The sequence below is a fragment of the Nomascus leucogenys genome, chromosome 15, assembly GCF_006542625.1.
Source record: "Nomascus leucogenys isolate Asia chromosome 15, Asia_NLE_v1, whole genome shotgun sequence".
NCBI lineage: Eukaryota > Metazoa > Chordata > Mammalia > Primates > Hylobatidae > Nomascus > Nomascus leucogenys.
Window position 1 is genome coordinate 15,530,979 of NC_044395.1, and position 12,739 is coordinate 15,543,717.

At 38.9% G+C, this 12,739-nt stretch overlaps 1 protein-coding gene across 1 annotated transcript in view; it reads right to left on the bottom strand.

The window, feature by feature from the left end:
* Positions 1–12,739, bottom strand: part of CBL (Cbl proto-oncogene) — a 104,184-nt gene that overhangs the window by 36,712 nt on the left and 54,733 nt on the right. The window contains exon 3 of the mRNA XM_030828834.1: positions 77–223. Coding sequence (XP_030684694.1) covers positions 77–223 — 147 coding nt within the window. The remainder of the gene's footprint in view (positions 1–76; positions 224–12,739) is intronic.

Sequence of the window (12,739 nt, forward strand, 5' to 3'; positions counted from 1 at the left end):
TCATTAGTAAAAAAGTAAAGAAAAAACTCATAAGCTTTAGTTTTTCATAGTTCAAATTCATTATTCTGAGACTTACTTTTCCCCAAAAGCTTTTCTCCAAAATTCTGCAGCATCTGCTTTAGTAATCCGAAATGTGTCTCCCTGAAAGAGTCCACTTGGAAAGATTCCTTTTAGTTCTGCCAGCATGTGGCTGAAGATGAGGGACAGTTTGGTTAGGTTTCGCCTACAAATGATCAGAATGCAATAATTAAACACATACAATTATATTTTAAATGCACCAAATTCACCATACAAGATGTATAATTAACATGAATATTAAAATACATTTAGAAAGAACTTCTTCAAATATTCTTTCTGGCCAGTATTATTCAAGGATATAAAAAAGTAGAGAAGAGAAAAGAAATGTGCTGTTGAGGATGTTACATATTCAGTGATATTGTTGTCCTTATTTAAAGAAGGGTTTTAGAAACTTTTTGCTCTAAGATCATATGAAAGATACAAATACAATGAAGAAATACTGTTGCATTCACTGCCTCCACTTTTATCTCCTCCATTCAAATAGATATTATGAAGTAAACAAGAGAAAACATTTAGTCATATATTTTAAAGCTTTTAATCTTGAATTAATAAAGCTTAATAGGCCGGGCATGGTGGCTCACGCTTGTAATCCCAGCACTTTGGGAGGCCGAGGTGGGCGGATCACGAGGTCAGGAGATCGAGACCACAGTGAAACCCCGTCTCTACTAAAAATACAAAAAAATTAGCCGGGCGTGGTGGCGGGCGCCTGTAGTCCCAGCTACTCGGAGAGGCTGAGGCAGGAGAATGGCGTGAACCCAGGAGGCGGAGCTTGCAGTGAGCCAAGATTGTGCCACTGCACTCCAGCCTGGGCGACAGAGCGAGACTCCGTCTCAAAAAAAAAAAAGAATAAAATAAAGCTTAATAGCTAAGCATGAACATGGACAAATTTACTTTTTTAAGATGACAGGTAAGAGAATTCAACAAATAAGTGTAAGAACTTATGCACTGCTATAATCACTCTATCACAAAAGAAAAAAATGTTAGGAAACCAATGTATTATTTCCTGCTTTGCAGGTGTATTTATCAAGTATATTTATCATCATATAACATATCTAAATAAAAGATAAAGTCTTAATAAAAAGAATTTTTAAGTATCCAGACCTAATAAATGTTTTCTTTCACTAAATCAGACCTTAAAGAGATAAATTTTACCCAAACTCCTCTTCCTTTACCAAAAATGAGATGCTAACATCCAAACCACACAAAAATTTCTACGTAAGTGCATATGGTACTGTTAACAATTAGTTAATTTTGTTCTCACAACCTGTTTAATGGATATGATTACAAAGATGTCATACAGGCTGAGAGTGGTGCCTCATGCCTGTAATCCCAGCACTATAGGAGGCCGAAGCGGGCGATCACTTGCAGTCAGGAGTTCAAGACCAGCCTGGCCAACGTGGCGAAACCCTGTCTCTACTAAAAAATACAAAAATTAGCTGAGCATGGTGGTGTGCACCTGTAATCTCAGCAACTTGGGAGGGCTGAGGCAGGAGAATCCCTTGAACCGGGGAGGCAGAGGTTGCAGTGAGCTGAGTTTGTGTCACTGCACTCCAGCCTAGGCGACAGAGCGAAACTCCATCTCAAAAAAAAAAAAAAAAAAAAGTCACACAGTACCATTTAACATGCCAGATGTAGTCTCTACTTTTCCATGTGTCCTTTGATCAGATTACCTTTGTTCTCTTTAATGCTATTGCCACAGAAACAGGATACAGATGATATAGATACTATTACACTAAACAAGCTACTGAATACGTGTCTATTTTCCTTTGACCCAATAATTTGTATTTATGTATTCAAAAGTTTATTCTTGTCATATAAATGTACTATATTTATTTATTTTGAGATGGAGTCTCGCTCTGTCGCCTGGGCTGGACTGCAGTGGCGCGATCTTGGCTCACTGCAAGCTCCGCCTCCCAGGTTCACGCCATTCTCCTGCCTCAGCCTCCCAAGTAGCTGGGACTACAGGTGCCCGCCACCATGCCCAGCTAATTTTTTTGTATTTTTAGCAGAGATGGGGTTTCACCGTGTTCGCCAGGATGGTCTTGATCTCCTGACCTCGTGATCTGCCAGCCTCAGCCTCCCAAAGTGCTGGGATTACAGGCGTGAGCCACAGTGCCCAGCATAAATGTACTATAAAATTTCAAGTCAAATAGTGATCAGTTACTGATTGCCTAACAATCCTCTATTAGGAACAGATTTTTCTTTTTTAATGCTATACTGGAAGGTCACCATCAGTGCTATCTTTGTCTTTCGTGGATAAAATGCAGCACCAAATGATCCAAGTCTTTATATCCATGACTTGTTCGAAAAATGCTACTGAAATCTTTTTTTGGCCGGGTGGGGTGGTTCACGCCTGCAATCCCAAAATTTTGGGAGGTCAAGGCAGATGGATCACTTGAGGTCAGGAGTTTGAGACTAGCCTGGCCATTTCTAAATAGTCTAAAAATACAAAAATTAGTGGGGCATGGTGGCGCATGCCTTTAATCCCAGCTACTGAAGAGGCTGAGGCAGAGGTTGCAGTGAGCTGAGATCACGCCACTGCACTCCAGCCTGGGCGACAGAGTGAGAATCGGTCCAAAAAAAAAAAAAAAGCACTTATCCGATCTTTAAAGTCCATTAACTGTTTTCTTCCTAGCACCTTGAGATCCTTTGATTATTGTTTAATAGAATTTCTACCATTTACCAAAGAGAAAATAGACAAGATCAAGAATATATCACAAATGGAATATGAAATAGGTAACGTGAAAGAAACCCTGCAAAGCACAAGTTAATCCCAATGAATTTACTTTCCAGTCTTCCGCAGGACCCTAGACTGCACAATCAGCAGCCTGAGGCTCAGACATCTACATCTACATAACATTCTGTCAAGCAGTAGTCCTTAAACTATATTACTGAGAACCTACTATGTGTGTGAAGAACTACACTAAACAGTATAGCAGGATAATGAATGAGATGATAGAAAAAATGTGTCACACTTCTGAGGTTATACCAGAGCTCTTTCTGAAGCAAACAGGTTTGAATTTTACTTCTTCCTGAACATGATCTTGTCTTGGGTTTTGCAGTGTTGTCTTCTCTTGGTTCTCCTACTTCCTTTTGTTCTTTCTTGGCTTTTCTCCCCCATCGTCTTAAGCGGTATTTCCCAAGAATCTGCTCTCTGCTATTTTCAGTTCTTTCTCTGTGTACTCTCTCCTCTTCCTTTGCCATTTCAGGGCTTTAAAAACTACTTAGCAAACAATGCCCAAATCTTAGGCCTTGGTAGTTTTTCCAACTATCTACTCTACCACATTTCCTCCACTTGAATGCTAGCACCTCAAAGCAACATGTTCAGAATTAAACTAATCTTTCTTAAATCTGCTCTTTCTTCACGTACTTTACTTCTGTATTTAATGACAACACCATCTTACTTCCCACAAGTTCAAAACCTGAAGAATCTTCTCAGCTTCTTTCATTTACCGTGTTCTCCATATCTGATTGGTCAATTTGTTGCCAATCTGTCGTCATTCCTACCTTCGATTTATGTGGTGTTGGCCTAATGCAAACTCCTTGGTAATAATTAAAATTAAAATTAAAATTCCAGTCTTGGTCTTCAGTGTCTCTTTCTATGCAGGTCCAATTCTTACGACATTTAACTGCCTTCTGAAGGGAAAAAATAAACAACCAATTTTCACAGCCAATGGGATAAAATCCAAACTCAGCTTGGATTTTAAGGCTTTCCATTGACCTGGATCTAACCTATCTTAGTTCTTCACTAAGAAGAACTTCACTAAGAAGAACTTCACACGAAGAAGAAGAACTAACTTCTTAGTTCTTCACTAGTATGTTCTAGCCAAACCAAGCACTTCACCGTTTCTTACACCTGCCACTCTTCTTTGTTTCTCGGCCTTTGCCTATCTGTTTCTCTGGTCTGAAATAAGACCCAGTTTAAATGTCATTTCTTTAGGAGCCAGCTAGACATAATAAAATGCTCAACAACCCCAGCGTTTTCTCTGCAGTTCTCTTACAACATCTGAACCCATTTTGCACTATAGCTATTTGTGCACACAATGGCTAAATCTATTTCTGACTTGTATTTATATCCCTCTGGGCCAAGCAAATGGCAGAAATTTCTAATGATCAATATACCTTCAGAAAACATTTGAGTGCCTACTATGTGCTAGGCTCGGGGGGAATACAGCAATGAACAAAATAAAATTCTTGCTTTTATGACAGGTACATTCCCATGAGAGTGTTATCAGATGGTAGGAGGAAAGTGCTGTGAGGAAGAATAACACACAGTATGAGAAGCCATGCAGGATTGCTGTTTAGGGAGGGTAGTCTTAGAGACCTTATCGAGTGTTGGTTTTTAAGCTGAGTCTGAAGTGAATACAGGGAGTGGGTCTTGGAATAACTGGACCAAGCTGGTTATCTTTGGTTCTTAAAATAATTTTCTACGGAAAATCTACCAGGTACCTAGCACTATGTTGGATCAAAAATAAAATATGCATACCAAAATAACAAGACACAGGAAGCATTTTTATTTTGTAAAGTAAGCCACACACACAAAAAGTTATTGACCACAAAGATGTAATGGCACCAGGTACCTAAGAGCAGTTCAAAGTGCCGACAGTTACGGGAAATCAATTTAAGACATTTTCCTACTCAAGAATGCATCCCTCCAAAAAGCCTGCTTACATTTCTTAAAACCACCAGAGATATCCACTGTAAGCATCATACTTCTTAAAAGGAAATAATGAATTTACAAAAGTCCATGGGTAAGAGCATTTTGTAATCAATCTGAAGCTTATGGTTCAGTGTCTACAGTATATGGGGCAGAATTTAATCAGCAGAATCTGTCTTAACATGTAAAAAGAATGAGGCATGATATAGACATTTGAGTTTACATGGTAAGCAATACTTTAAAAAATTCTGTCAGCAGTTACCTTAACTCATATAATGAGTTCTAACAATTCTCCAAAGATCTACAGAGGAACACAACTGTTCAATTTTTTGTAAATGCCCTGAAGACAGAACTTTTCTTTCTTCAGTTCTAGTAGCAGCAAGCAGTACTGGCTTTCCTTTAATACAGTAACACAGTGCTGAGGAAGGGGGTCATTCACCTTCTACTCTAACCATCTAAATCTACGTAACTGCAAATTCTACTCCACAGCCTCCATCTTCCTCTTCTCTTTTCCTCTCACAACTTCCTCATAATCAAATGCTGATTCTGTATGCAGCTTTTTTTTTTTTTTTTTTTTAATTCAAGACTGGTGTCATTTCTTTTCTCTCTACCTCAGGGCCTACCTTCAAAGCCAATGTACCTTCGTGCCTCAGGCCCAAAGCAATGTTATGCATTTTCCTGTGTACAATTTCACATAATAAAAAACTAAGATTTACATATCACCAATACACCAGTATATTAAAAATTAAATGAGCAATTATAGCTATTGTTTTAGCTTCAAAAGTAAAAATATAAATACAACTTCATAGGAATCACAATCACCGTCTTAAGCAAGACAGGAGTTGAAAAGTGGCCTTTATATGAATGATGAGGTAAACAGAAAAATCTCTGAAACTATTTTGACCAGTACAGTCACTACTATATAGAATACTGAAAAAGTTATCTTGTAACTCTTGCCCATAAGGTACTTTGAAGAGAAAGAGGAAACAGGAAAACAAACACATTATGAGGAGATAAATTAACTCCTTCTATTAAAAATGCATGTATTAACATTTAAGACAAGGAAACTGCAGCCTCGACCTCCCAGACTCATGCGATCCTCTCACCTCAGCCTCCTGAATAGCTGGACCTACAGGCCACTATGCCTGGCTAATTTTTCTTCTTTTTTTTGAGACGGAGTCTCTGTCGCCCAGGCTGGTGTGCAGTGTCCCGTCTTGGCTCACTGCAACCTCTGCCTCCCAGGTTCAAGCAATTCTCCTGTCTCAGCCTCCCAAGTAGCTGGGACTACAGGCACACACCACCACACCCAGCTAATTTTATATTTTTAGTAGAGACGGAGTTTCTCCATGTTGGTCAGGCTGGTCTCGAACTTCCGACCTTAGGTGATCCACCCACCTGGACCTCCCAAAGTGTTGGGATTACAGGTGTGAGCCACTGCGCCTGGCCTAATTTTTGTATTTTTAAGTAGAGACAGGGTTTCACCATATTGGTCAGGCTGGTCTCGAACTCCTGATCTCAGGTGATCCACCCGCCTTGGCTTCCCAAAGTGCTGGGATTACAGGTGTGAGCTACCACGCCCAGCCACTTTTTCTATTTTGTGTGTGATGGGGGTCTCACTATACTTCCCAGGCTGGTCTCCACCTCTTGGGCTCCTCACACCTTAGCAGAAATAACTTTTTAACGTATATTTTCTGTCTGCAGATAATTTAAATGAATTTATGTCTTAGGGAATTTAAATGAATAGTTAACTGTATAAACCCTATACAGGGCCAGAAAAATTAATCTACTAAACTAGTATTATCTATTCTAAAACAGAGATTTGCCAAATCTCAGACTATCAGAATTATTTTACTTGAATATTATTGTTCTGAAGAATTAACACAGAAATATCAAAAATCATCTCACCTACTTCAAAAGTCTCTTAAAAATGGTTTAAAGACTCAAAAAAGTTTATATGATATTTAAAAAGAGAAGGAAACAAAACTTTCATTTTAAAAACAGTAATTTAGGCTGGGCACAGCAGCTCCACTTGTAATCCTAGCTCTTTGAGAGGCTGAGGCCGGTAGATTGCTTGAACTCAGGAGTTTGAGACCAGCCTGGGCAATACAGTGAGACCCCCCCATCTATACAAAAAAATACAAAAATTAGCCAGGTATGGTGGTGCACAGCTGTAGTCCCAGCTACTAGGGTTGCTGAGGTGGGATGATAGCTTGAACCTGGAAAGTGGAGGTTGCAGTGAGCAAAGATCGCACCACGGCACTCCAGCCTGGGTGACGAAGCAAGACTGTCTCAAAAAATAATAATAAAAAATAAAGAAAAGTAATTTAGCTAATTGTAGATTGGTATATGGTGGTTATAAAATTCTTTCAACTCTTCTGTAGGAATGAAAAATTTCCTTATAGGTTGGGCGTGCTGGCTCATGCCTGTAATCCCAGCACTTATGGGAGGCCAAGACAGGCAGATCACTTGAGCTCACAAGTTCGAAACCAGCCTGGGCAACATGGTGAAAGTCTGTCTCTACAAAAAATACAAAAATCAGCTGGGCATGGTGGCATGGGCCTGTAGTCTCAGCTACTCGGGATGCTGAGGTGGGAGGATGGCTTGAGCCCTGGAGGTGGAGGTACAGTCAGCAGAGATCATGCCGCTGCATTCTGGCCTGGGCAAACAGAGAGAGACCCTGCCTCAAAAAAGAAAGAAAGAAAGGAAAGAAAGGAAAAAGAAAGAAAAGAAAGAAAGAAAAGAAAGAAAGAAAGAAAGAAAGAAAGAGAAAGAAAGAAAGAAAGAAAGAAAGAAAGAAAAGAAAGAAAAGAAAAGAAAGAAAGAAAGAAAGAAAGAAAGAAAGAAAGAAAGATAGATCATAATAAAAGACTGGAGGTCAGGCGTAGGGACTCACACCTATAATCCCAGCTCTTTGGGAGGCCAAGATGGGAGGATGGCTGAAGGCCAGGAGTTTCGTACCAGCCTGGGCAACATAGCGAGACTGTCTCTAAAAACAAACCAAAAAATCCACTGAAGAAAACCCCCAATAATTTACACGTAAGAGTATTTTAACAATATTTGTAAATCAAATGATACTATCATTCCCAAGAGGAAAATTCCAAGATGATTTAATACTTTTAATACAATGATTAACAAAAAAGCTGCAAAACATTATACAATACCATTACAGGGTTGCAAAATATTCCCAAAATAAGGTTACAATTTTTTGCCATTCAGTGATGGTATAGGCTTAAGACTCATATAGATGATGATAATTATACTGCTGAAGGGTAACATGATCACCGCTTTTTTTTTTTTTTTTTTTTTTGAGACAGAGTCTCGCTCTGTCGCCCAGGCTGGCATGCAGTGGCGCAATCTCGGCTCACTGCAAGCTCTGCCTCCCAGGTTCACACCATTCTCCTGCCTCAGCCTCTCCGAGTAGCTGGGACTACAGGCACCCGCCACCACGCCTGGCTAATTTTTTGTATTTGTTTAGTAGAGACGGGTTTCACCGTGGTTTCGATCTCCTGACCTCGTGATCCGCCCACCTCGGCCTCCCAAAGTGCTAGGATTACAAGCGTGAGCCACCGCGCCCAGCCTGATCACCGCTTTTAAGTATTTCATTTACTGGTACTATTTCAGTGATAACTGCTGCTTTTCCTATCAGATAAGCTCCAGAAACCTGATATCCAAACACTAGTGTCATCTAAAGAATGCTGAGTGAGAACATACTGAGATGACATTTATAACTCAATAGCAGCATCCTCTGCTCACAGTAATCAGCTTTAAAAATAGATACAACGGAACTGCTTTCCACAAAGCCTCACAGGAAGTCAATGAAGTACTGTTTAACTCTTATCGACTTAAACTGTTAAAAAAAAAAAAAAATGAAAACCATCACCTACAAAAGGAGTTCTCAGCCAATACATCTAAAAACAGCAATGGCCCTTTTTACTAAACACATATTAAGTGTATTTGATACTACATACTCATGGTCCTGCTTTTGAAATTCCCAAGTTACACAGCAACAGATTACCACTAATCATCCAGAGCATTTCAAGCTAACTGTTTCACTGAATTCTAAAGCTAAAGGGGACATACCTAACTCACCAAGTAAATGGGAAGGCAGCAACCCACATGAGAGCCTCCAACACTCCCCTCATATTTCTATCAAATTAATCCTAAAACAGACTCAATCTCCTTACTCCCCCTACATGAAAATCCTTAATGACTTCTCAATTACCACTTAAAAAGTTCAAACTACTGACCTGATACATCAAAGCACTCACAATGTAGTCCTAATTCACCTTGCTAAACAATACCAGTCAATGTTCCACCAAACATTCTACACTTCCCAGGCTCTGTGCCTGTGGTGATGGTACTGCATCAACAATATATGCTTCTCTCCATCTCTAGCAGTTAACACTAAGAGCTTAGTAGGGATTAGACGCTTTACTAAGCTAAATAAAGTGCATTTAATTCTCATAATGCTTTGAAATAGGAATTACTAACCGTATCTTACAAATGAGAAACAAAGACTTAGTGACATTAAATAATTTGCCCAAGGTCACAAAGCTAGTAAGGGGCAGCGTAGGTCTATGAAATTCAAGAGCCAGGGCTCTTTGGTTATGACACATTTTCTTTCCAATGACTATGGTTACTAAATCCTGCCCATTCTTCAAAGTTCTCAAACACTGCCTCCTTGGGGAGGACTCTCCAGTCTATATTTAACGTCTACTCTCAGCTTCTGAACCCCCTACAGCAACTTGCTCATAGTTTTACACAGGTTCCACCATATTCTGCTTCATATTAATTGTCATACTCCCCAATCTGGAAGACAACTCCTTAAGGGCAGAGGCAGGGAAAGTATCTCTTACACACTTTATCCCCTGCAACCCTGGTCACACTGGGCACATAACAGGCATTCAATACATTTGTAGAACTGAACTGGAAAATATTACCTACTTTTGACACATTTTTAATTTTAGAATAATTATTCTACATCTACAGAAAAGTTATAAAGACCACACAGGGAGTTCCCATAAACCCCAAATCCAGTTTCAGTTTCCCCTAATGTTACCATCTTATATTACTGTGGGACATTCTTCAAAACTAAGAAACCAACATCAGTATGGTAGTAGTAACTGAATCCCACGCTATATCCAGCCTTCACCAGTTTTTTCCACTAACGTTTTTATCTATTCCAGGATCCAATCAAGGATACCACTTTACATTTACTCATCCTATCTCCTTAGTCTCCTCTGGTCTGTAATCATTTCTTAGTCTTTCCTTGTTTTTCATGACAACAGTTCTGAGCACTGGTCAAGTATTTTAAAGGATGTCTCTTAGTGTGTCTGTCTGTTTTTCTGATATTTTGACTGGAGTTACGAGTTTATGGAAAGAATAACACAGAGGTGAAGTGCCCTTCTCAACACATCAAGTCATAATATCTACATGGGATCACTGAAAATGTTCAACTCGATCACTTAGTGTTTGCATGCCATGATTCTGCAGGTGAAGCTATTAGTGAAAAATATTTACTTCTCCACACCTTCTTTCTTAGATCTTTTTTAAAAAATCACTTATACAAGAGTCAATAATATTTTTAAATGATTGTAATACATTCTCATTAAAGCACAAATATTTTACATTAGTATCTTTAGTTTTCAGTGTGGTTAGAAAAAACAAAAATAGTTCAAAACAATCATTGTGAACATTTAGCAAGTGTTCACTAGCTACATTACTTCATGGTCCTGTTTAATCAGATTTCTCTGTATTTCAAAATAACTTTTGAGTTCATTTAACCCAAGCTCTGAAAGACAACTTTAGTAAGTAGAATTACATGCGCTGGAGCATTTGCCCACAACTGAAAGCATATTAACCCTCAGTACTGGTTACTACTTCGCTACACCAGTTCCTTAAAGACATATACAAACATATCAGTAAGATAATGCTAAAATCTTCAAAACTTCTCATACCCTCTCCCTCAACAAATGACAACTACCACCAAGCACCTTTCAGAAAGCTAATGCAATCAACTTAAAATATACAGATACAAATTATACTGAGACAGCATTAATAGAATCTAATCAAATACGTAGAAAGTCTGTATCTAGTTACCATTAATTATTTAACTCCTGAGTATGTAACTTAGACATCAATTTCCATTTAAACATAGCATTTCCCTGAACAAATAAACAGAGTAGCTAATACTAAGCTTTGCAACACTTGAGAAAGAACATGGAATGTTCGCTGTCTGAATATAAGACTATTAAAAGGGACAAAAACTAGAGAAATCTTCAATAAATGTTCCATGGAAAAGAATCTAGAGGCTGGGCGCAGTGGCTCACGCCTGTAATCCTAGCACTTTGGGAAGCCAAGGCAGACAGCTCACCTGAGGTCAGGAGTTTGAGACCAGCTGGCCAATATGGCAAAACCCGATCTCTACTAAAAATACAAAAAATTAGCCAGGCGTGGTGGTGCACACCTGTAATCCCACCTACTCGGATAGATGAGGCATCAGAATCGCTTGAACCTGGGAAACAGAGGTTGCAGTGTCCAGCCTGGAGACTTTGCCTCCATTAAAAAAAAAAAAAAAAAAAGTAGAGATTTAACTGCCAAAGCGGAAGAAAATACAAATGCAGTGCACTAGGGAGTCATTAAGGATCTGGGACTGGGGAGTGATATCTGATCATTTTAAGACCGAAAATGACAGCAATGTACAAGGTGACTTAGAGAGGAAACTGCAAAAGCAGAGAGATCAGGCAGCATAGTAGTGCAGTAGAAAAGTAATGGGAGCCTGAGATAGAAAAGTAACAGGGGCAGTAAAATAAAGACAGATTTGAGAGAGACTGCAGCAGTAAAATCAAGAGTATGATTGAGTAAGAGAGGAGATAAACCTAGGGTATTACCAATAATATATTGGTAATAGTGTAAAAGCTAATGCTTTTTAAGGGCTAAGTACCAGGCACTTTACATATTTTGTTATTTAACTAACTCTCACTTACAATCCCATCAGATTCCAATATTATCCCCATTTTACAGATGAGAAAATTTAGGCATAAAGAAGCTGAGCCGACCAGTCTGGTCAACATAGTAAAACCCCATCTCTACTAAAAATACAAAAATTAGCCAGGCGTGATGGCACGTGCCTGCAGTCCCAGCTACTCGGGAGGCTGAGGCAGGAGAATGGATTGAACCCAGGAGGTGGAGGTTGCAGTGAGCCGAGATCGCACCACTAAATCCAGACTGAATGACAGAGGTCTGTCTCAAAAATTAAAGAAAAAGAAAAAAAAAAGAAGCTAAGCCAATAATCAATCCATGCTCATCATCACTATTCACTACATTATACAGTACTAACTCAGTAACGGGACATGAAAGAGGAAGTTGGTTTGCTGATGAAGAGGATACATTCAGTGTTCAGGTATTTTGAGTGTGGGAAGATACTAACATGAGTATAACTAGCAGGCAGCTTGGGAAAACAGATTTGTGAATAATCTGTGTAAGATTGTTGGCATCTCTGGGAATGGAAAGGTCCATTTGCTAGCTCCCTTGTACAAGATAATCAAGCTGAAATTGAGTTTCCCCCTTTGAGAATAGTGTGGAGGTAAGTGAGATAGAATCAGAAGGATACAAAAGAACAGTATTACAGGTTTCTCCTATAAAAGGCAGAATAAATCCATGTGACAGGTATTTGGAAATACAATCCATGTCCCAAATGAGCTATATTAATAAGAAAATGATGCCAGTTTTTTAGTTGTTCTCACCTAAGGCAGAAACTAATGCCATCTCTTTGAGACCCAATCTTTGTTTCTCAGTATCTTTTATATAGGCTTGATGAAAACACATTTAGTATCTTAGCACCTCAAAAATTCTCAAGTTTGGGGAGTTCTAACACCCATTCAGTAGTATCTATCATAATTCTCCCACCAGAAACATTTATATTTACATGGAACTTGAACATTAGAGCCCCTATGCAAAAGTAAATAGTATTTACTGTGTTTACTAAATTCACATAAATTTAGT